Below are 25,875 nucleotides of genomic sequence, written 5' to 3'. Positions count from 1 at the left end.
AGTGATAAATGTGTGCACTGCCTCGTATTTTAAATGAGAAGCATTCTAACTCTCTTTAAAGTAAGCGGTGTCAAGGCCAGTTCTCATCCATTAGACCAGGGAAAGCAGCCACTTCAGACAAGAGACTTTGGGCCCTGAAAAAAAAGAATAAGCAAGCAATTGCTTGAATTCACTGTTATATTTTTATCACTGGGTGTGTAATCATCCAGTGAGATACTTCCCACCTCAAGCACTGATGCACCTGGAACGATCTATTTACAATTTTCTGATGGTGGTTAATGTCAAGCAAAAAACGGCCCGGTTCACCCTATGGACAAAGAAGCAACACATGCACTGAACAGTGCTCACAATTATCAGTACAGTTCTGCAAAAACATCCCAAAAAGGATTTCTGAGTGTTATATGAAGAAACGGCTGATTGGCAGGGCGAGCCATATCAAACAAACATCTTGCCACCCTGAGAAGCCGCTACAGGACTGCAGTTCAAGCCATTTTATGCTTCAGAATTTTTTGTCAAAGCAATCAACCCTGCGCTCATCAGCAGGAGAAGATACAACCATTAAAAATGCACCACCGTAGCTTAAACATGGGACAATGGAGAGTTAAAAACCGAAAGCTGCAACTGCTAGAATTTCATAGAGACAGGGACAGTTTCTATCTTACAAATAAAGGGCACAGCCGGGGCGGGGGGGGGGGGGTCTCCACTACTTTGGTACCACTGCTCCAAGTTGCCACTCTTAGCCAAAACTGATGAAAACAGAAATACCCGTGCTTTTGGAAGGGTTGCCATTTCTTTAAAAGCTTTACGTTGGTATGGAGAACTCCAGGATGCCCTGTCACAGCCCTGCCATGTTGATATTTTTTCCGTAAGAAGAGAAAGCCGTCCCCACTCTCTGGACATGCCTTGTCTGCAAACAAGCTGGATGAGTTGGAGCTTTTTAAGGGTGATCAGGGGAAAAGGCTTCCCCATTCATAACGTAAATTCTATGGGGGTGGTCAGAAAACACTCTTTTTCCAAAAGACAAACTGGTGAGCCTAGAAGAAATTAACTTGCCCCCCAAAACCCCAAGAACTAAGCAGAGATGGTACCTAAGCTTCTAACCACATGCCACTCTTTTGAATCTAAATCAAGATGACGCAGTGGGCCAGCTTCTCAGTGAAAACAACAAGAGTAATTCTAAACATTTTAAGACATACAATTTAAATCAGAAGATGTGAGGAGCCTGGAGGTCTCTGAGAGAGGTGCCTACGGGCCCACTGGTATTTGGGGGGGGGTCTTTGGGGGACCATGCTAAATAGGGCAGCTTTGAAATGACCCTGCCTGCTTGGAGCTTCTTCTCTTATGTGTGGCTCCCACGTGGCCAGGTTAGCATTTCAGTGGCCCAACTGGTGGCCATGGGCAAATCAGGTGGGTTCGGCTCAGGCAGACGGCAGCCTGCCTGGAAGGGAAGCAGCGGCTTCCCTGCTGGGGACTCACACTGGGCCTCCCGAACCCACTGCTGGGTGGTTCGGATCTTGCCCCCACTGCGGGGGAGACCATGCAGCCCTGACTTCCTCAGGGAGGGCCCACCAAGGGCAGGACCTTGTCCTGTGAGAGATGGATGGACAGATCGCAAGAGACGGACGTCCTGCTGCGAAATCCAACCCCTGCCCAAGAGGAACTGAGCGGGAGGGGCTGTCCAGGTAGGGGCAAGTCTGCTCCTTCGCTCCGGAAGGTTCTCGGCAGGGGCAGAACCTCTGTGTGGGATGCATGAGGACCATGCTGAAAAAACTGCACTTTTTGGCACAGGGGAAGAAAATCTTATAGTGTGTGTCTTTATACATCCTTTCTGGCTCATAACAGGATTTTAAATTCTGGTGAGGCAGAAAGGGGACTGAGTTTCATACTCCACCCTGACTCTGGGATCCCATCCAAGAAAGGAACTGAAAGGATGATGGAGTGAATTTGCGTGTGCGCTTTAAAATGGAGGTTTCAACAAGTGTTGTTGCAACTGGAGGGGAAACCGAGGCACGGAGCCAGAATTCTTGGCTGCTGGGAGGAGGGCGATGACCTCACCATATTCTGCAACATATTCAGAAATTTCCAGGTGTTAAGGGATCTGACTATAAAGGGAGCGTTAGCAGTCTGAGGAGATTTTGGTTGAAAATAAGCTAGCTGGGGAGGGGAGGGGAGGGGAGGGAATTAAAATGCATTGTAACAATGGGCAGGCAAATCAGGAATTCCCCACAAATCCTATCTCATGAAGGCAGCAAAAGTGCTTTTGGGGGCTACACTGAACCAACTCAAAGGGGGAAAGTATCCACACAGTCTGGGCAAATCTCAAAACATTTCACATTTTTGGCTTCTCCACCCAAATTCCAGACATGACTGAAGTTTATTTACTTGCCATGAATCTGCGAAAAACAGCTCTCCCCCCCCTGCCCCCCCGCCACCCAAGTCCTTCCCAAAGCAGACAATGAGGGAGGAATTCACAGTATTTAGACTGGGATGGAATTAGCTAAAACCCTCCCGTGGGGAAAAGTATGTACCCATCTTTATTTTTAACTCGGGAAAAGGTCACAGGGTTTGGGGTTCAACTCAGCCACTTATTTTTTCAAGGCAGAAAAATTCTGGGGTTGGGTGACTGAAAAAATTCTGAGATGCGGATCGATGACAAGCAGCAGCTGATAGGGAAGAATGTAAAGGGTGGAGAAACGCTGGTGTGATGAAACCATCTCAGAGCTCTGCTAAACACACACACAAACACACACACACACACCCTTGATATTCACCACACCAAATGCCTCCCAAATGTCAAATGATAAACTGCTGAGGCAGAAGGGCTGACCTGACATTTCTGCTCCTGTGACATTTCAGCCACCTTGGCTCAAAGGTCTGCTCAGTTCAATACCTCACTCTAGATAAGACAGCCATCTCCGTGCCTGGCCTTACGTTATGAGGAACTGAGGCAGCCGCAAGCTGCGAGGCACCCGATCCCGTCAAACAATCCGCCTCGTGGCGCGCACACTTGTGCGTCTGTGGGGTGAGGGGATCCTTAAAATCGAAGCTAACGCGACCCACTTTTCTCCACCAGGCATCTCTGAGTCATGCCTGCAGCTTCGGCACAAAAGATGTACCTAGAAACTGCTTTGTAATGAGTCACTTCCAACACTGGCTTGAAAAGATTTCCAATTGCGTGTGCCATGAGCCCTTCTCTCCAGTGCCTGGAGGGGGGCAGGCAGGGGTTGTTAAGTTATTAAATCTCTCCCACAGAAGTTAAATGGGGTGATTGTTATAAATTACATGCATTTTCCCCCAGCCTGTTGGCTCTGCTCCTGAGAAACAGCGATGGCCGACAATATTCATTTCAGCCTCTGACTCCCATTTCTCTCTCCCCTGTCTCTCTCCTACCAGCAGCTCTCTCTGACTCTCTCTTCTCATGCTGAATTCTCATTCTCTCCTCAAATAACTTGTCTGGAATGGAGACACCTCCAAGCACACCCATGTTGCTGACAAAGGACCAACGCGATGTGGTAATGAGCAGCGCTTGTGAATGGAGCTCCCCATCGCCGCCTCAGTAACACTCTCTGTGTTGTGTGATCGCAGCACCTGGCCTCTCTCCTCCCCTGTTGCAACTAGTCACTGGATGCAGGTGCGAATACATGCCGTGCTGCGCTTTCACTACACGGGAAAGTACTAACAGATGCTACAGCGAGCAAATCGGGGGGCTGGATTCGGGGTTGCTTTCGCTGAGGGCAGACCCAAGTTTATATCTGGACCATGAACGAGAGAGAAACGCGTCATCGGGAGAGTTGAAAGGACAGCAATTCACAATGGACTGAGAAACAGAAAACAAGCCTGGAATCTGAATCGAGGCGAAGCAACTTTTCCAAGGGCAAAATGCTGAGGTGGCCCCATCCTTCCTGGGAAGGACGCACGCTCCCTCAAATGGCTGGGCTTCTCCGTGGCTTCCTTGAAATTAAGAAATTCCCAGACTGACCTGGCGAACAAAACACATTTCTGCGCTCGAGATGGGCTCTTTGCCGTGCCGGCACGACGGAGGGCAGTCAAATGTCAGCTTTTCTGCATCTCCGGCACCGTGCGAGGTTCCACCCTCGCACAGCCTCGGGGCGCCTGGTTCCTCTCCGCCCTGCTGGTAGCTGCTCTTGCAGACACACAGAAGCAGTGACATTTCCCGGGTTACGGAGAAAGCCTCTCACGCCACTTCCCACAGCAGGAGACAGTTGCCGATTTACCTCTTTCCCTACCTCAAATGGACCACGAGATTCAGCTCTGCCCTGGGGGAGCGTCTTACCTTCCGCCTCCTCGGCCATCTCTTCCTCGTTGCCACTGGTGCCTGACCCATCTGGCCCCATCTCCTCGTCTTCAGCTGCGGGGGGGAAGGCAGCTTCCTTGGTTTGGATGGTGGGGGGTTTTTTCTTCTTTCTCCTAGCGTTCCTTTCTTTTTCCTGGAAAAGCCAAGCAAACGAAAAGGGGTCAACCTGGCCGCAGCGCCGCTTCGCAGCATCTCTTCCTATATTTGTAAAGTGGGTGCAGTAAGTGTGAGTGGAGGGTGGGGGACAGAGAGGGCGGCCAAAAGTAGGAACTACTGCAGACAAATGCGGGGGGGGGGGAGTCCTTGAAACTGGCAAAGGGCTGACACAGGACGGTGTTCAGGCATCGGCCAAAGCAGATAAAGAACGGGAGTTCACTGGCGCGAAAGGGGACGGTGCGGAGGAAGGAGCAGGGCTTGGAGAATGTGCAACCGGAGGCATGCTTCCTCCTCAGCTCAGCAGCTCTATCGCTACTCTCAGAGCAGACCAGGGTGGAGAACCACAGGGCCAGACGCCAAGCGTGGCTCCCCTGAGCTCCCCGCTCAGCCCTCTGAACTTCCCCCTTCCCTTGGATCCATGCCCTTTCCCCAGACATCAGCTGCTTGGAGGTTTCACAGCTGATGTGCAGTTTTCCACCGCACTACAATTTGTTTTCTGAATGCTTCGGCTGTCTGTTTCCTTCTTCCTTTGCTTGCTTCCTCTGTGAATCCCGAATGCCTTTGCAGTGCTATGGACTCACACGTAAAGTGACTGGCTTTTCTGTTGCTCACCGTCTGCACAGCCTGATGAAACTACCCATGGCTTTGGATTCACACGTAACAGCAACCCGTTTCAAACAGAGTTCTCCACTCAATAGCAACCAACAGATTATCTTTCTGGGTTGCTTGTGATCAACAAGGCATTTGCACAGCACAACAAGCTGGAGTTTACCAAAGTCTTATTTGAATAAGCCATGGGTGAGCGTTATACATGAACCCGGTTGCTTTATCTTCCATGCTGGAAAACACCTGTGCAGATTTCTGAAAGTGTGGGAACAAGTACCTGCAAAAAGGCAGCAGCCCCACTTTCAATTACCAACATTTACTTAACTGAGACAATTCTCCCTTTAGAATCAAAACAGAAACATTACCTCCTGATGATATTGAATGTCAAAAACAGGAAAATTACTGCAACTAATCTTGGTAACAGCTAATACCAAGATAAAAACAGTTTCCTTTTGTTTAATAACCATTCTGACAAACTGTATTTCAGGGCCTAAAGCACTAGTAGGGACAGAACGGAAGGCTTTCGCAGGAGTACAAAAGACACACGTACCAAGTCAAACATTAACAACTGAACTGGCATGGATCAACAGCAACTTTATCTTTTAAAATACACTGGGAAAGAATTGGGGCCCAGGCCTAGCCATTTCGAAAGGGAAAGATGCATTTTCAATGTACGGTGCCCCTGTCTTGCCTGTTTATATGTGGCCAAGCCTGCACCTGAGCACAAAGCTTCTCAAGGACCTTCTTGAACCCGTGCCTGAGGACAGGTTGCGCAGTACTGCTCAGGGGGGCTGAGAGGCAGCAGCCAGCAACCCTCTGAAAACAGGCCAGTGCAATCATCCAACAACACCCTAGAAAAACTCTGGGCCAAGCTTGGTCCTGGAACTGAGCCAGCTTTCCCCAAGTTGCTCTACTACAGATGCATTGGACTGCTAGTGTTCCTCATCGCTGTGGACTCCCGAGCAACTGACTCTCGAAAGGAGATAAAACAGGAAAGGAGCATGTAAGCCACCCTGAATTCCTTGCAAGAGGAAAAAAGGCAAGATGTGAGTGAGTGAGTGAGTGAGTGAGTGAGTGAGTGAGTGAGTGAGTGAAAGAAAGAAAGAAAGAAAGAAAGAAAGAAAGAAAGAAAGAAAGAAAGAAAGAGGAACTGGGCAAAATGGCTCTTTTGCATGTTTCGGCAGGGCTTTTCTCATGCCTTGACTTGCAGATTGGTCCAGGGACTTTGCTTCTTATTATTAAAAAAAAGAAGAATTTTGGTTTAGGTAGACTCCAAGCAGATCGTAGCTCACAGAAGGCCCTTGGGCAAGTCTGCATCTTTCGGTTTGTTCCACCCATCAAAAAAATGGGTATATTGACTCATCAAATATTGACTCATGATGGCTATAAATTATTCTGTAACAGCAGAACAGGTATTAATAGTCCTTGTACACAGGGTCTTTATGAAACACCTGACAGGACAGGCCAGGAAGATGGAGCCGACGCCTTCAAAGAACTGCTCAGCATGAGTTGCAAGGGGAGAGTCTCATATCCAATCCCATTTTCTCAGCATTACTGCCTCAATAAAAAGAACTAGTCGGAACTTGCCCCTTGCCTTCTTTTACTGCCTCCATGAACACAGTAATGACTGACACACTTGGGTAGGGTTAACATCAATGAATGAAAGGATGCAACGTTTCCGACAGAAACGCTGGCTGGTCACCTGTATTTAAGGAACTGTTACGATCTCCTTTACCTTCCCCACAACTCTCCAGAATCCTTCAAGTAGAACGGTTTCTCCTTCCCCCTCCAGTGTTGTTTCCAATCTGGCTCTTATCAAATACATTAGGACAAGACAAGCTTTCTGGTAAATAAGATGCAAGAAGACTCTCTACATGGAGGGTATGTAGATAAAAAGTCCAGATTGTGTACATTTGTTATCTGCCTGCTCTACAAGAGCAAGAACGCACTCTTTTCTTCTGAATTCTTTGTCTTGCCTGGCAAAGGCAGCCCATGGGAGATCCACAAAAGCTACTCAAGTCCATCTAGTCAACTGGGGTGCAAAGATTGAGCTCACAACCAGTTAGGGCGTGTGCACAACCTTTGACGTTCTCCAAATTCCACTTCAAAATCCATTCTATCTCACACCTGTATCAGACTGCTAACTTTCTTTTGTATTTCACATAAAATGTATGCATGTTCTTGTCAACACTTTTCCAAATGGGGGTATCAGTTGGGTGCATCATCGAAACTGACACTTTCTTCTCTCTCCTGGAAATATATGCATTTTAAGAGGCACTGTCCAATGCACCAGAGACAGGGGCTCCACCCATCACACCGCAAGTGCGGCACCCAGAGACCACAACTGTAGATTATGTGCGAGTTGGTGTTTGGACCAGGAGATGCCAGTTGGGCAAATTCTGAACAAAAATGAATTGACTGGCCACCCGAAGGCTGTTCCTGGGTGCCAAAGGGAAGTGGCAGGCCCACCATTAATACAAAATTCCCCTGACTCCCTTCTCTGGAACCATTTCCTCAAACTAAAAGAATCTTGACTGAAAGCAAGCATGTCAACAAGGACATTTTTGCAATGGAGAGAGGGTAGAAAGCTGTGGGGCAGGACTCTAGCCTCAAACTAACTCTCAGCACTGTTCTGAAAAATAAAAAGGAGGCAGGGGAAGACAACCATGGACTGAGCTCCGTGGCATCTGGGCTAGGATATAAACAGAATAAAATAAATCATGATAAAATATGCTGTTTCTGTTCAGCCAGAAGAATGCAACAAATTAGAGATATCTCAAAAGTTGAGGGTGTTCTACACCCCTATTTTAACGGCACAAAACTGGGAACAAAAGCTGCTTTAAGAAAGCAACAAATCAAAATGGAAACACAATAATATTTAGAACCACCCAAGTAAAGCAAACTAAGAAAACAACAGAAGTCACGAATGAAGCAGCAGCAGCGACAGCGGACTGTAAACCACTCTGGGACGTGGTGCAACTGAAAAGCAGAATACAGATATTGCCAGTAATAAACAATAAACAATAAAAGTAGACTGCACGCCAGTAAGGGGTTGACCCCACTGTGTGGTGTGGGTCGCAACACAGATGAGGAGGAAGGCACAGGACACATTTCCAGCACCGGGATGAGAGCGAACTGCAGAGCTGAACGGGACTCCCAAAGCAGGCTCCTGCGTTTGGGGAGAGGCACAATTCCCTCCTGCGCCATCCTGAATTCAAGCCATACCTCCGCCCAGAGAGGCAGTAAAGGGAGTTTGGAAAAGTCCCTAATGCAGTGACGGTGAACCTTTTAGAGACCGAGTGGCCAAATTGCAACCCAAAACCCACTTATTTATCGCAAAGTGTCAACACTGCAATAAAACCTGAAAACAGCCAGTCCAAGCAAATGTACCTATCTATCTATCCATTTATCCATCCATCCATCCTTGGCAGGGCGCTGACCAGCCATGCGAAAACTCGGGTGAGTCACAGCGAGTGAGTCGCGGCTCGTGACGTCATCGCCTGGTGCCGCTACTCCTTTCTGAGCATGCGCATGGCCCCTATGCGGGCTGTTATCCGATGCGCGGCTGCTGGGGCGACTTGGCTCGCGTGCCGACAGAGGGGGCTCCGCATGCCCGCTGTGGCGCACGTGCCGGAGGTTCTCCACCACTGCCCTAACGCATCTATCCTGGGATGGCCGCTATATCATGTTCAATGTTAATATTATTGAATTTTATCTGGCCAGGGCGGCTTATTTTATATTGCATGTATTTTATTTTAATGTTTGTATTTTTAATTAAAATTATTTAACTAATTGTTGTAAGCCGCCCCGAGGCTTCGGTGAATGGGGTAGCATAAAAACGGTTTAATAAATAAATAAATAAATAATTCACCTCCTAGAAGGCAGGTTCTTGAGTGCTAGCCACCCATCAGGTTTTTTGAATACTCCTTGGGCCAAGTAATTCTGCAGGAAAGGGAGAAATAAATGCTTTAAAACTGTAAGGGGCTGAACTTCAAGAGGATTCTAAAGCCGTAACTTAACTGCAAGCATTTCTTGACATTGCTTAAGAACTGGGGGTTGAAGATATGAAAAAATATTGATTTGGTTCTCTGTCCAGCTCAGCTTTCCAAGCTTGGTGCCCTTCCGACGTACTGGATTACAACTTCCACCATCCCCGGCCAACAGGGCTTTTGCTTGTGATAGGCTCACAAATACTTCTAGAGGATGGCAGGTTGGGGGAGGCCGATCTGTTTGTTTCCCCCCTGCTGAGCTCTCTTTGACCGAGAAGAAGAGTATTCTGCACTGCTGCAAATTTGACTGTGTATAGTTGGACTTTAGGACACATTATTTGAAGAACACTTTTTGAATGGTTCCTGCGCCGCCTCTGACCCAAGAACTTGGCAGTGCTCAAAGAATGCAACGTGGCAAGGAATGGGAAAGCTATGCAAATGAATGTCCTGTATCTTTCAAAGTCGGCTGCTTGCATGGGTCAATCCCCAAACATATTTTCCTTTGCCTCCATTCCCCTGCATGCTGGAGACCATTTCGTTCTGCCTCCACCGCCCTTCCTGCCAGGCTGCAGCCACTGCGAAACGGCCGTGACAGCAGCCTCCTCTCACAGGCCGATTACGCGAAAAGACCAAATTAAAAGGACAAGAAATGAAAAGCGCCGGCACATCAGAAGCGCGGCTTCCTCCGCAGAGAAAAGCCAGGACTCCATTTCCATAAGTGCGCATTATCAGCGGTGGAAGCAGCTCGTCGCCGGGGCCCTGGATGATGCTAATGTGAGCGCACCACGCTCTCGTTACTATGGCAAAGCGGCCCTGGCCCCTGCTGCGTCTTGCTTGCGCTGTGCGTGACTCATGCGAACTGACGGGGAAAGGTGGCGGCTGGAGCGGCTGCCTCCGAACCGGCCTCCCAGGTGCTCTGCTCCCACTGACAGATGTTCCACGAGTGGCTTCTGTGGCGCTGCCGTTGGGAGATGGGGGCGAGGAAACGGAGAGGCCCCCACCGGAGCAAACGTCGCCGTGTCATCTGGGTGGCAGGGGCAGGAAGAGACGGCGGTGCTGCGCCCCAGGAATCCTCGACCGGCGGCTTCCGGGCGGCCAGAGTTGCTGGCATGCCGTGCTCCCCTCGCTGCTGCCGGCCAAACATCCTGGGGGCCACGGACACAGCTGCGCACTTGCGCAGGATCCAGAGCATGAGAGCAAAGCGATGCGCGTTGACGTGGCAGGGGAGCGGGGAGCACGTGGCGGGGGCTTCACAGCAGTTCTGGGCAGCAAGCTGGTTTGTCTTTCGCTTCCTTTGCCGGCATTCATGGGGATTCTCAAAGTGTTTGCACCGATTATCTTACAAATCCATACAATAACCTTGACAGGCTGGCCGGCCGGAGCGTCAACTTATGTAACAGAGAGGAAGGGCTGAGCCTGGGGAGAGAATCGCTTTCCAATAGCCAAATGAGCACATTTCAGAATTCTGCACCCCTTTATTTGGCCGTTGAGACTGGAAGGAGTTATTTAAATCCAGAGTAGGGGTGGTGATGTATTTTTAAATATATTTTATTTGTCCTGAGCTTTGGGGCCAAAGGTGAGAGGAAATGTACTTAAACTGCAAGATATATTCCACTGCATCTGGCCCACGTTCAAGGGCTTGTTGCAGAAAATGCTACATGGCAGTGGTTTTCAAGCTGTGTTAATGTCAATGTTTTTCACAACAATCTGCTTGGAGAATCTCAGAAGCAGACTGGGCGTATCTTAAGAAGAAGAATGGACCAACTTCCCAGAAAGGTTTGCCTCGTGCACTACATTCAAAGAGGTGATGGCTGAATATTTTCTGAATTCTTATTTTAATACTGCTCCCCTTTAGGGGCATTCTAGGAGAAGGTATTCATAACGGATTGGCTTTGCGCTAGCATATTGCTTTGCTTTGTAAGCTGCCTTGAGGTTAACAGAACTATAAAGGGGGAGAATTTGTCCCAGTGCAGGTTAGGGTTGCTCTCAGCTTTTAAATAAGATAAATAAATACTGTTTTCGAGGAAGTTCTAAAGTGCACTCTCAGATTATGTAAGAGTATGATGAGGCCTTACAGAACCAGCCAACATCCCACCCCCACCCCAACCTGTTCCTGCAGCCCAGTGTTCACTGAATTTTTGAAAACTTGTTGTCTGAGCAGTATAATTTTAGATTACAGGGACGACTCTCATCTGTATGCCTGCAGTTTATTTACTTCATTTATAATCTTCTCTTCCTCACAAAGAACTCAGGAAAACTAACAACCTATACCAAACACAATACAGCAAAGAAAGAACACTGAAAGTCACAAACAAATAATAAAATGAAATACAACACGAACATGGACACAATCAATCAAAAGACACATGTCTATATCCCCAAAGCCTGAACAAATAATTAGGTCTCTAACTGTTGCCTGACAAACATGACCGAAGTGCAGGGAATAAGTGACTCTCTACCTTGAAGAACATTCTATAGTCACGGTGCCCCCACCAAAAAGGCCAGGCCACGAATGGCTGCTCCACCAGCTACGTTCTTCAAGTGCACCGCAAGCCAAGTCTCTCTAGTTGATTTTACACAGGGATGGTAGGTAGACGTGCCTAAGGAAAAGGCTGTAAGAAGCAAACCATGCCTTCAAACTCTGGGTTATTTAATGCTCAACAACCCTGGGCAGCAGACTTGGGCAAGCCAGGAACGGGAAATACCCGCCCAGTTTTGGAAATGGGTGGCAAAGTAGACACGGTTAGCACGTGGGAAGCAGCACGCCTGCACGCACCTGGCTCTGACAACCCTGGGTCGTCATTATGTCTGAACAGGGCCGTTATGTTTGACTTGCTGTTGCAAAACGTCTGCCAGCCGGAATCCTCCGCAAGCCATAGCAAAGCACCTAACAATCTACCACCACTTGATCTGTTCTCTCTGCTCCTCACAGAAATCAAGCACTCCCCAAGACCGTCCGCTACACCAAACCGCCTTCCAACAGAAAATTCCAAGTGGGCAGGATTTTGCTGAAGCGATGACCTCTGGCGGGCCCCATGGGACCCACGTGGGTTATTATCCTGCGCAAGGTTCTCCCTTTGTGCGTAGCTAGAGAGAACGGGCACATGGAGGCCAGCCGGAGGGAGACAAACCGTTCTCTGTGCAGCCAGAGAAGCCTGTCGGAAGGTCTCCCTTACGTCTCCAGGTGAGGTTTATTTTTTCTTTAAACAAAAGGACAGGCCCTTAAAAGCTATAAGCTAAATGTCCAGAGCATGTGGGGTGAAGCTGTAGAAACAGGCAAGCTGTCTTATGCCACAAGAGAGAAACAGGAAGCTCACAGAGGTAGGTCTGTGAAGCCAGATGCTCCTTCTGGCTGCTGATCAAACGCCTGTGCTGGGAACGGGAGACAGAGTCCCTCTGTCACAAGACGAGCCGCCCTCTCCCTCCCTCCCACCTTCCCCCCACCTGGAAAGAAGGGCTTGGCTTTCACTGTGAGCACTTTGCTGTTGTTTTTTTAATAGCAGTCGAAGCAACAGTGCATCTTTAACATCAAGCCATCCGGCCCTTGCACCCCTCCTGGAGGACTTTTCCCCAGTGTGACAGAGCAGACAGTAAGTTGGACATCTTTCTATTTTTAAACATTATCATTAAGAATGACATTTCCATCCTATCTCCAATCCAAGAAGCTTAAAACAGGGTATATGCATCCCGCGTGCTGTATCCTCATAGCAACTCTGCAAAGCAAAGTACATCGGGCCAGAAACTACCTCCCTCTCCGTCTAAAGGTTACCTAGCTGAGCACCCCAGCGAGATCTAAACCTGTGTTTACACTGGACCAGCAGAACGAAGAACAATTGGCCCTACATCAGATCAAGGCAGGACTTTCCCCAAGAACAGAATCACAGCACGGAAGCTGTCATACGCTGGCAGGACTCACCGAAGAGGACAATAATGTGGCAGAAGACTACAATGACCGAATATGAAATGGATCAAAGAAAAGCAAGATGAAGATGCAAGAAAGTAAAGCTTGTCTCTCGTCCTTAAGAGCAGTGCAGGACACTAAAATTTCCAGGAGAAAAAGCCCAGCTTTCTCTGTGTGGGCCTTCTTGTATGGCGGATTTATTCACTTGTGTGAACTCTCCCTATGAAATTTGTATTTAAACCAAACAACAGGCCCTTAAAAGCTATAGGTTAAATGTTCTGAGCATGCAGGGAGATGTTTCCTGGTTTTTGCTCCTGGCATAAGGCAGTCTGTCTGTTCCACATTCGAGCCCAGTTCACTGTCCCCAGGGAGAAGTGGGGTGTGATGGAACTCCTCGACCAAGAATGCTCACCCAACAAAACTTCCCCAGGCAGATGAAATATTTCCTGCACCCACCCACAAAGGCTTCCCCACGAAACCAAGAGGCATAAATTTGAAGTTCTTCATCTGGCTGTGGCCTTTTCTATATAATATTTAAATAATACGAAATACAACCATTTTGTAAATATCATGTATCTCGTTGAGGAATGGGTGCATGAAAAGGAACCGTACTGAGGTAGATCTTTTAACGGTGTTCTCAAGGTACCAAGATTCGAGCATTTTGTAGAATTTCGGCTAATTCTCTGCTGCTGTGGTTTAAACTTAGGAGCAGAAGCAACAGGGGCCCAGGGCACTGAACCTCTGAGGACTGAAAACCTCATTTTGTAAGGTTTTCCTCATTTCCCAAGAGGATCCTTTCCCCCTAGATGCTTTGGACTAGCACTCCCAACAGCCACAGCCAGCATGGCTAATGGCTAGGGATGATGGGATGTACAGTCCAAGATATCTGGGGGAAACACAGGTTGGTGAAGGCTGCGATCACAGGGGATCACAGTCTGACTCCGTACAGCGAAAGATGCAAGGGCAGGAGGACATCAAATAAAAAGAGCTTAATGTAAAACGGTGTAGGCAAGCAGAACCCCACAACGCATAGTAATAACAATGGTCAGCCAAGCCAAGGAACAAGCACTGAGACATAAAAACGTCACTGAGCTCCTGAAAGCAAAGCCACCTCTGGGGGCGGCGTTCCTTAAGCAGGGCACCATGGCCACGAGGGTCCACACGGGTGTGGACCACCAAATTCACAACTCCCAACAGTGGGATGCAGAGAAGGGCCCCCTCAGCAGTCGCTCACAGGGGTACACATTTCTTTCCGAAGCATCGAATTACCGAGTCGGGTACGGTTGAGGCGAGCCCTCTGCTCAGCGCAGCAATTCAGCTTAAATCACCCTTGACAAATGGCGATCTGGTCTCTGCTTGAGCCAGTGCCAAAGAGTCCATCAACCCCCAAAGCAGCTTGCTTCTCTGTCGGACTGCTCTGACCACTAGAAAATGCGTTCTCACGTCCAACCAAAAGTAACCTTTCGGGAATTTACATCCATTATTTTCATTTCCTACAATCTTATTTTATTTTTCAGTCAATACTTGGAAAGAGCCACCAAAGCCTCAGTCTTTCCTTCGGAAGGCTCAACATTCCCAGTAACTTCACGTTTTCTTCAAAGGACTCAGTTTCTAGTCCCCTCATCTTCTCTGCTGCCCTTCTCTGGGCATGTTCCAATTTATCCAAAAAATTCTTAAACTGTGATGACCAGAACTGGAATTGGCCTCCTAGGTGCAGTCTGACCAATGAAGAATTAAGCAGAACTGTTATGTCTCAAGATTTAAAAACTACGCGTCTATTGATGCAGCCTAAGAGTGTATTTGTCACATCAAACTCCTAACTGACATTCAGCTTGTTACTGACAAGATCATTTTCACCCATATTAATGCTAAACGTGGTGTGCTTTATCTTATACCTGTGCACTTGATGCCTTTTTGCTAAATGAGAAACTTTGCCCTTGCCTCAGCTGAATTGTATTGCTTTTTTCTGTTCAGTTTTCTAATCTATCAGGATAATTTTGAAAGATGTTTCTGTCTCCTAAAGCCACCAGAATTCTTCCATTCTACAAATTTGATAAGTGCCCCCCCACTTCTTCCTCCCAGTCATTAACGATAATATAGAAAAACTTGCTGTTAGCTTCCTGCCTCTCACACTCACTGATCAGTGCACACTGAACAGCAAGAAATTAGCCTGAATTCTGTTGCTCAACACCTCCACAATTTCGGTACTCTAGTTGAGTGTGTGTGTGTGCATATATAAGCAAAGGAACCGATCTTGAGGAAAGCAATATGCTAGATCAACTGTGGCTTGTCTCTCTCCCCTACGTATTCAGCTTCATGGCATCTGTTGTTGCCAACAAACAATAGCAAATTAAAAAAGGAAACTAGAAAAACAACCCCAAACAGCTGAGGATTCATTGTTCTTATGTAAAAACTCCACAACTGCCACAGCTTCAAGTTGTTCACCCAAAGAAAATTATCAATCCAGGCTAATGACATAAACTAGAGAAATGGAAATGCTGAACAATTAGCATGAAGAAGTCTAGATACGACATCCGAGAAGCGGATGCTGGGGAAATTAATTGATGCTACAGGGGGTAAAAATGTACATGCAATTAAGATTTCTGAAAGGCAGACATGATGGGAAGAGTACAGTGAGGTGCCCCAAACCAACTAAATCAACTCAGCAGTGCTTTGTGATACCCCTTCAAGATTTTCTTAAGTAAAATGGAAATAAATGAGAAGAAAAAGTACAAACCATATTTCCACTAAGCAGAAAAAGGCAACTAAAATAATTAAGTATCTGCAGCAACACCCCGGTGAGGAAATGTTACAGCATCTGGGGTTGTTTAGCTTAGAAGAAAGGAGAGAAAGGGAAGAGATCATATAGGTGTATAAAATTAAACATTCTATGGAGAAAATGCACAAGGCCGAATCTCAAAGATTGGCTGAAACAGTTAGTTCTTTTTTTGGCTGCAGGCCTTTAATGTTTATCTAATGGAAATGCAGATAGCCAATGCTTTCCTTTCCACTCCTCCTGCAGCAACTCTTTGCTGTAGTTTTGTCTACTCCCTCACCCGTTCTTTACAACAACCACAGCGATATTCTCGGAAGCAGCTTTGCAAACTCACATTTCTATTCCCTCCCGTCCTGACCCCTCCTTAGTCCCCCTCAAAAATCTAAGCAGAGGAACAAATTCCTGGCGGGACTAATAGGCTTTTTGCTTGTACGCTCGGAAGCACGCTGGAAAGGTTCAGCATTCAGCACCGCTCTGTGGCGCTTGCAAAGTGCCCCTTGGGCGAGGTGGGAGAATTCTATTAGCGCTGAAGCCTGGAACCCCCCACAATGCTTTTTCAAATGAAATAATAATAATTGCAGCACTCGGCAGTTTCAGGGCAGCCTGCTGCGTCTCCAAAGTGCCTGTGGAGCATTAGCAAATTCTAGTCACACTGGGCTCTAATCGACACCGTCAAAACACAATGCTACTCCGGAGGAGGAGAGAAAGCTCTCGAGGTGTTGTGGGCGGATTCCCCGGCACAGGAGTGCTGGCTACTGCCGAGGTTTTGCCCAACAAAGGCCCAATCTCTGGCTGGAACGACCTGCACGTCTGGTGCCTAACACATGGGCCTTCAGTGCAAGGGCACAGCTCTGAGGTTGTGCAAATGATCCACTTACCATCACTGCAAAAGCCACCAGCAGCTAAGAAGCCTAACCAACACCAGGCATACCAAAGGGGCACCGAAGCGAACTCTCCATCCCGAAACCCCTCTGATACAGCCAAGTTATAACCTCACACGGATGCCCTTCAGATGTTCGGACTTCCACTCCCATGAACCCTAATCAGAATAGCAAGGGGTCATGGTTTGGGGGAGCTGGTGACCCAAAAGATCATGAAGCGCTTGGCTCAGGACCTTTCCTCCAACTCTTCACAACCCAGGAGGGGATGTGCTAGTCTTGACCAACTATTCCTGAATGCTCTGAATATGCAGGAGAAAATGAGGATTATGTGAGGTTGACACAGACAGTTGGTGATGGAAAGGTAACATTTACTCCTTCTGCCCTCAGTGGCAGATGCCCATCAGCCCATGAGCTATTTAACTGGCGAGTGGCTGTCATATTTGGAACAGTCCCTTTGAGTTAAAAGGACCCTCCCTGCAAAGCAGGGAGACGGTGGCTATGGAGGGACAGGGTACCACTGATGGGCTTCTGCCCAGATCCCCACGAAGCCTCCAGGCAGCAATGCAGATGGCAGTGGGAGAAAGCAACCGCAGAGCTGGAGCGACTGTTGCATTGCTCTCTTGCACCTCTGCATTTCTCCATCTTTCTGCTCCATCCTTTTCCTCTTATCTGCTCTCCCCTCCTTACTGACATAGTTTTCCTCATTTCATGCTTTCTCTACCTTCCCCCTCCAATTCTACTCTGATCCCAATGAGAAGATGTGGCCCAGAGGGGGGATGAAGGGAGGCATGAGCTGGCAATCTTTCCCTCGCGCCTTCAGCAGTGCCTTTGCACAGAAACAGGTAAGCCATTTAACTCCCCTAGCCATTAACAGCGTCACCTGCTTCATTTCTGTGCTTCAGGTGAGGTTAGTGTTAAAGCGCAGCAGAGCAGGACTGGAAAGACAAGGTGGTAACCCTCATGGGAGAGGCTCACAAATTTTGTTCAAAGGAGGAAGCTCACTGCCACCACCACCAATAGCTCCAAATGGAACCATCCAAAGTCAACACGCTCAATACATCTATGTCAACATGACCCAGGGTACTTAAAAATAAGTGAAGCTAGCATCACTAGTGCATGTTGCCACTCTAGGAGTGCAAGTAAGCCCTTGGTTTAGGAAAGACTTTGGACGAAAACGCTCTAAACGGAAAGAAGGACCTACCCTTCTCTTTCTCTTTTTTCTTTCTCACCCCAAGCACGTAAGAATGCTTGCTAGTATGCAGAAGTACATTTACGCAGTCCATGAGAATCAACTGCATTTGTGTGCAATTCATACACAGCTGCACAGTTCAATGAACCTACAAGTACATTCTCTTTACTCTCAAGTGCGGTTTAGGAACACTCTGAAAAGAGGCTGTATCCGACAGGGTGCTTCACACGACACAATTTAAAAAGCTCAAAATACAGGTAAAAGTGTAAGCCAGCGAATAAGACAAACCCTTGTTTTGAAAGACATGTGCAGGCTCAAACTTGAGAGGATGTGAGGCTGTTCCCAGAAATATCAGAAACTAAACCTGCAGTGGTGAGACTTACCATTTTCAATTTGTGCTGCTGCAGGATCTCGTCCAGGTTCTGTCTTTTCTTGTAGTTGAAGTAGAAATTTTTACACTGTGAGACGCTTTTGGATCCCACCATCCTGGCAATGGCTGACCAGTTGCGCCCATGTTCAAGAAGACCTACAGGTCACAGAGATACATGCAAAAGGGTCAGAAGCCAGATACTGAGCTAAGAAACTGTCAACTGGAAGGAAAAAAAAAAACATAGGAATTACTGTTTTTGCGAGAAGTGGTGAAAAGGCATCTCTGAATAGCAGACTGCCATTACTGGAGCCTGTGGCACCCCTTCCAAGTTGGAGAACATAGTCTGAGAAAGGATGCTATCTAGATGGGTCTTTAAAAACAGAGCTGTCGGTACAAAGAAATTCCATCACAATGTTTTGGCTGAGTTTAATATATATTTTTAAAAGTTAGAAAATTTCTAGGTCACCTAAGTTGTAACAACAGCTGTAAAGTCTATGCAGTGCCTACTGTTATCTCAGATGCTATAATCTCAGGTGCTATAAAGGCAACGGGCTAAGAATATCCAGTGTAAGTACCACACGGCTCTCCCCATGACTAACAAAAGCAAAATAAAATATAAAAAGTTATGTAAAGCAAGAGACACCGTGAAAAGTATCACTGACATAATACACACAGACCCAGAATACAGCTCTGTTTGTGAAATCATGGACTGCCTGGGATAATTTTAATTATTTTTAAGTACAGAATGCATGGAGCTTAATTAAGCATAAACCCTCTGTCCCAGGACCCTCCAAAGTATTAATAGAGGCAAGTTAGAGGAGACTTGGTCAGTTTTACACATGGATTTCATTCACTATAACCGAGGATCACTGTTTTGTACACGGTTGCAAGTCAGCTTCAGCTATTGGGCAGTATAAAAATGAAATAATGTATTATTACTACTACTAATAAATGATGGATCTTTCCTGTTTTATTAATATAGGCTAAAATGATTTTTACAAACAACAGAGAATGACTTCATTGGTACAGATCACTAATATCTGTATCCCCATCTCTTTTTGTAAGTTTCTATGATTAAGATATTCATTTCTCTGTCTCACTTTAAATGTTGGGAGAAATGATTATACCCATGGACAATGTACGGCCTGTAATTCAAGGGCAGAGTAACAGCTTAACAAGCAAGATGCTCCAGCTTTAATCCACAGCACCTCCAGTTAAAATCATCAGATAGTAGGAATGTATAAGATGCTCTCTGTTTGAGGCCTGGCAGAACTACTGTTAGTCAAAGTCAGTAAATATTAAACTAGACAGACAAATAGTCTAGCCTAGTTTAAAGCTAGACTATTATACCATAAGGGAGAAAAGAAAAAGGAGAAACCAAGAAGACTATAAAAAGGGCAAATGAATTTTTCCCAAAGTTCTTCACACCTATTACATCTTCTGCCATTTCAGACAGGTTTTTCCTAGCTGTAGTTCACGCCTTCCGGAGAATCAAGGCCACTTCTTAAGAAATCGCTCAGCTCCAGCAAGAGGACATCTTAGACTGACAGATAAGATGAGGAGCCTCCAATCCTGCCTTGTCTCCCTGACAAGCCAGAGTCAGCAAGAGCTGTGCAAGGGAGCAGTTACGGGAAGGAAAGAGTCCGTGCGAAGGAAGTCAACGTGACACACGAGAAAGTATCAAATGGGGACCATAACAAAAGGCTGACTACAAAACCTAGATCAGAGCAAACTTTACTAGCCTTTTTATTTGTTCAATGTCATGCCCTGTGGACCGTTAAGATCAACCGTACCCTTTCCCCCAGCATGGCTTTTATAAAACGAGAAATATAAGAAAAATGCTAAAGACAGAAAATAACAGAAACACGCCGACAAGTTTACCTGAATTCTGGTACAGCTCAGACACCAGAAGTACATTAACTAACTTCCTAAATGCCTGAAGTGTCTCGTGGGCCTCCCAGGGAAGGGAGTTGTGTTGTGCCAGTTGTGTTGTGCCAGTGTAAGCTTGATATTCAGAAGATCATGGGATTCTGCTCATACCAGGCCAGACTGCTTGTCCATTTAGCTCAGAAAGGTTTAGCATGACCAGTAGTAGCTCTCCAGGATATCTGGCCCGTTTAAATTGGAAATGCATTCAATATTAGTACAAGGAAAGACAATCAGATTTGCAGATGATACAAAACTGGATGGAAAGTGAGCACCCTAGAAGACAGAATGAAGATCTAGGGCAATCTTAATAAATCCGAACACTGGGCTGAAAGGAACAGAATGAGATTCAGTAAGGACAAGCGCCAAGTTCTCCACCTAGGAAGAAGAAACCAAATGCATCGATACAAGACGTATTACTTCCAAATCACAAGAAGTAGAAGTTCCACTACACTCTTCACTAGCCACATGCTGTCTGGAATACTATGTCCAGTTCTGGGCAATTTAAGAACAATGCAGAAAAATTAGAAAGGGTCCAGAGGAGAGCAACAAAAATGACCCAGGGTTTGTAAACACTGCCTGTGAGAAAAGATTGTGAGAACTCGGCATGTTCAGCCTTGAGAAGAGAAGACTGAGGGGGAACATGATATCCCTCTACCTCAAGGGCTATCACAAAGAGGAAGGTCAAGATCTCTTCTTGCTGACGCCAGAGCGTAGGACACAGAATAATCAATTCAGGTTGCGACAATCCAGATTCAGGAAAAGCTTCCTCCCTGTCGGAGCAATATGACAGTGGAACCAGTTGCCCAGAGACCTCTGGGCTCTCCCACACTGGAGGCATTCAAAAAGAAACAGGACAACCACCTGAGTGCGATGGTGTGACTTGGTGTCCTGCAACAGCAGGGGGTTGGACCCCATGGCCTTCATGGCCCCTTCCAAATCTACTCTTCTGTGATAGGGCTTCCTGTGCAAAGCATATGTCCTAGATTTGATTTGTACTCTGCTTTTTACCTCGAAAGAGTCTGTGTGGTATCATGGTTAAGAGAGTGGGACTGGGACTCAGGAGATACGGGTTCCAGTCCCCACTCAGCTGTGGAGTTCACTGGGTGACTTTGGGCCAATCACAGACTCTCAGCCCAACCTACCTGAGGAGGATTATGAAAAGCTACCTTGAGTTCCTTGGAAGGAAAGGAGGCAGGATGTAAATATAATAAATAAATAAATAAATAAATAAATAAATAAATAAAGAAAGAAAGAAAGAAAGAAAGAAAGGCAGTCTCTGGTCTTTCGCTTGAGCGAGAAGAAGCTTATGAGAGAGGAGATGCTCTTTTAGGTATTTGGTACAGAAGATATACTCGCCTTAGTAAAAGATGCATGGACCGCACCACTTGGAAAAGACAGGCATGGTTTAACAGGAACAGAAGAGGAAGATGAATTAGGCTATAATGCCTGATTCCAGGGGTGCTTGTCGTGTTGACCATGAAGCTCCTCCAAGCACTGGAAGGTAACCCAACCACTTCCACAAAGTCAGTGACTCTTAAGGAATTGACCGGGGTATCCCCCTACCTCTGCTCTGAAGGGGAATCCCATACTCCGGAAAGCCCCTGGAACTTCACCAGACATCCATCCAGCTTACCCAATAAGTGAGGCACTTCCATTTCTTACAAAAACATGCCTTCCCATAGATATTGACGCACAGAATGGATGGGGCGCAGCCTTAGTCATGCTTACAATGGACGTTAAGTGAGCCACTAATCGAAATCACATTGTTTTCAGCAGGTATACCTGAACGATTCCTATGTCTGGATGCATCCCAGAATGTTTATACTTGGCTTCACCGGCCAGGATGTGAACAGACACACAGAGAGATTTCTTAGTCACTCAGGCCGCACAAAACAGATTCAAAGTGAATTACAATGCAAATTAAATGCTAAAATTAAAAATGTGTTTGCAACAATAGAACAGTGAAATGCTACATGATAAAATCACTACACTAACATTGAAGAGAAGCAGTAAAACCGGTATAAAACCAGCAGGAAGCCCAAGATAAGATCCAGTGTAAAACTGAAAACGATGTTGAAAAGAAATTACATGCCCCAGCTGAGTATGCCTTTTAAACTAAACTTTTTAAAACAATCCTGACAGAGAGAGAAGTAGAGCAGAGGTAAAAGAGTCGAGAAAACCTCTGTAGGAAGGCAGGACAGGGGAAGGATTCCACAAAGCGGGTGTCAGACAATTAACTGCTTCCAGTTAAAAGCATCCGGGAGAAAAGGGTTGGGAAAACTCTGCCCAAGGCCTTGGAAAAGGTGCCAGACAGAGCAGACCAGCCTGAATTTCATCTTCATTTAGACCAGCCTTCAGTTTCATCTTCAGGTACGTTTCCAAACTACCTGACAGCCATAGCTCTCTGGGTTAAAAAGCTTAAAAGCCTCAAAAATACAATATTGTACATAACAGCGGGAACATACCTAAACCATTTTAACAACCCAGGACAAAACCCCAAACGTCATCATATGCTGCCAATGCCTGAAAGTAGAGGAAGACCTTCACCTGGTGCGGAAAGGCGGCAATGCTGGCTACCAGGTGGGCCCCCACAGGGAAGGCCCCCTCCTTCGCTGTTACCTTCCAAGTCTCCTCTGGAGAAGGCCTTAGAAGCTGAGCATCCTATATGGGCAGGTACCTCTAGCAGCCTCCAGCTGTTTTAGTCCACTCCAGCTCCCACCAGCTTCACCCAGCGTGGCCAATGCTCTGGAAAGCTGAAAGTGGCAATCCAGACATCAGCCAGACACCAGTGTGGGGAAGGCTGTAATACACGTGGCCCAATGCTCCATCTCAGAGTCAGGCTGCCGAACAGGTCTCTCCATCGGAAAAAGAATGACCAGCGTCTGGGGCCTGCACCACCCTTGCCCCCGGGCTCCGAACGGCCGGTATGGACTTTGGATAGTGCAGACACTTTCACTTTAAAAGCCACAGGTCTTGTCAGTGGGGATCTGAAACGCTCTGGCGTGCCGAGCGAGTCTTTCCTGGGCTATTTCTCTTAGCAACCCAGAGTGCATGATTTATCTGTTTTACCGATATCTTGCTTTTCATCTCTGGCTCTGAAAAGCAGCATATTTGGGGATTTTCAGCCCATCTCTCACCCAGAAATTGACCGAACCTAAACGAATGCATGTTTAAGATAGAAAAAAAAATCTACAATGGCTAGCATTTCCCTGCCAGCTATGCCAAATTGTAGGGCTGTTTTCTGTCTAAGCATGCGCCCAGAACAAACCTCAGCAAAACAGCTGTAGCCTGTGCATTCAGGACCATGTGCTGGGACCGCTAATTAATAATCCCAACTGGGGCATTAAAGATGCTGAGCGAGAACCCCTTAGCAGGTTGGCTCTAGGCTCACTCATCATCCACTCCTCCCATTGCGACTTCGGAACTTCTCTTACAGGTAAAACTGAGCAGAATGAAATATTGCGACTTGATTCAAATCAGAAGAGTGAGGAGTAAGGCAAAATTGTTCCAGGGGAGGTGGACTAAAACAGGCCAGCTGCAGGCCACTTCTGTCTTAAGAGTAAGGGAGATGCCCAGGATCTCATGAAGGGGGCATGTCTTAATCCTAGATAAAATCTAGGCCTACGTTACACATGGAGGAAAACGAAGCGGTAAAAGCCCGCGGTGGCATTCCTATTCCCTGCAAAGAGAAGCCTAGCACATCAGGGAGTTGTTATAAACTAGCTGATTCCATGTGCAAGTTTTCCACTTGCGGGGTGCTGAATTTCTGCACATATTTGCTTATCTTTCTGAATTTAATCCAGTTCTGTCTACTACAGGAAATGAGCAGTGCACCATCTGTCAGGTAGAGATCTCATTCACTTTCCGCAGCTTCCAAGCTTGCCCCTCACAGCCAAAAGCCTGAATCCTTGTTGCTTTTCTATGGAAGGAACAAAAGCTGACATTCTCAGCATGCCGAGTTTTGCACTGAATGCCAAAGTTAGCCTTTGGACAGAACTTGTAAGGAAACATACACAGAATGCCCGGTTGTATCTGTACTCTTATCTTTAGTTCTAATATCGAGACTGAAAGGGAGGGAGGGAGGGAGGGAGGATCAAAGGAGCATAGGATTACAGAATAAACCTGATCTTACCTGAACTATCACCCACCCACCCCTGGTCTTTCCCAGAAGTCAAGGTCTCCTATCTTCAGTTATTCTTCCTTCGAAATGGAAATATTCACTGGCCTACTTCACAGGGTCGTTGTAAGGCTGAGATCAAGTAAGTCCCATGGAGCACTCCACAGACTGGGAATTTTCAAAGCTGCAGCTAGCCACTGTGCTGGGAACAAGTTGCACTGATGTCTACTATCCTTCCAAGAGCCAGTGTAGTGTCTCAATTAGTATTAATTGCATTTATTTATTTGGGATATTTCTAGGCCATCTGCGTCTCTGGACAGCTCTGACAGCTTTTCAACCCTGCATTTCCCCCAAGGAGCTCAGTGCGGCTCACACAGCCCTTTGTCCGCACAACAACACTGCGAGGTTGGCCTGAGTGCAAGAGAGCCAGTGCTGCCGGGTCACCCCGTGAGCTTCATGGCTGAGTGAGGACTTGAACCCGTGCCTCCCCGGTGCTAGTCTGAGCAGACCACACTGGCTCTCAGGGAAGGTGCGGCTTAAACGCGGAGGGCCAGGTGGAATTTCCCCAGCCTGAACGACCACAGTTGCTGCGACTAAACAACCAAAAAACCCAGGGAAGGGGCTCTCAACGAGCCACCCCGACATCTTCAGAGGGAACGTGAGATGGACGCACGGCAACCAAACAGCAAACAAACCGAAGTCGGTGCAGGTGTGCACACACCTTTGCTCTGGGGGGCCTGAAGGCAGCTCGGTCACGGCTCAGCCGGCTCGGCGCGCGCATGCCCAGTGGGACCCCCGCCGAGTGGCCTCTCCCGCAACTGCCACTGCTGCTCCTGGCAGCCCAGGGAGAGCCGCGCAGGTGTCCCGTTTCCCTCCCATGCGGCCGGCCGGGCGGTCTTGCGTTTCCAGTGGACGCACCCGACTCTCCCCTGCAGGAGCGAACTGGTACGTACAGCTGCCCTTATCTGTGCAGTAACGAAAACCAAAACACCAGCACCTGCTTCCCAAAACTATAATTATCTGCACCCGCCCGGGGAGGAAAATGTCAGCAGCCACCCTCCGTCTTGCCAGGAAACACCCAGCGCACTCACACCACACAAGCAGGGCCCGTGCCAAGCACAGAGTCTCCCGAATCCCGTCCCTTTCCTATCACCCACCCCCATCTTCCCATAAAAATTCAATTCCTGGCGGGCAGCCTTTGACGAAAAAGCACTTTCCGTTTTAAAAATCCATGGGAAAGCTTCAGAACCTGACGAGCTGTAGCACTTGTGCTACTTCGCCGGCGGTCCCCGAAACTCGCATCACTTTGTGGTGCACTTCCACCGTGCGCACTTGGCCCCGTGCAGACACACACGTACAGCCCCCGTGCACATGTGTGCACACCACACACACACACACACACACACACACGGGCAGTCTTCCCAACCACAGCGGGCGCGCGCACGCACACACACACACACACACCCCATTAACCCCGAGCCTGGATAACTCCCTTTGATGACCCAAGACTTACATTCTCTTCTGGCTTCACCTGCTGGCAAATGCACCGAAACCATGCGGCAGGCGAGGAGGCGAGTTCTCTCCGGAGCCGCGAGGGGGGAAAGCGCAAAATAAAAGCAGAACAAAAAAGGGACGGGAGAAAATGG

The 25,875-nt window shown here is 47.4% G+C and overlaps 1 protein-coding gene across 5 annotated transcripts in view; it reads right to left on the bottom strand.

Annotated features, from left to right (window-relative positions):
• NCOR2 (nuclear receptor corepressor 2) overlaps positions 1-25,875 on the bottom strand; it is a 268,387-nt gene that overhangs the window by 59,279 nt on the left and 183,233 nt on the right. For all 5 annotated transcript variants that reach the window (XM_044440471.1, XM_044440470.1, XM_044440472.1 and 2 more), the window contains 2 exons: positions 18,197-18,339; positions 4,295-4,448 (listed from right to left, as the gene is read on the bottom strand). In XM_044440471.1, coding sequence (XP_044296406.1) covers positions 4,295-4,448; positions 18,197-18,339 — 297 coding nt within the window. The remainder of the gene's footprint in view (positions 1-4,294; positions 4,449-18,196; positions 18,340-25,875) is intronic.

Source organism: Varanus komodoensis, unplaced genomic scaffold, assembly GCF_004798865.1.
Source record: "Varanus komodoensis strain SLA01 unplaced genomic scaffold, ASM479886v1 scaffold38, whole genome shotgun sequence".
In the NCBI taxonomy this organism is placed as follows: domain Eukaryota; kingdom Metazoa; phylum Chordata; class Lepidosauria; order Squamata; family Varanidae; genus Varanus; species Varanus komodoensis.
This window is presented reverse-complemented; position numbering and strand designations above follow the sequence as displayed.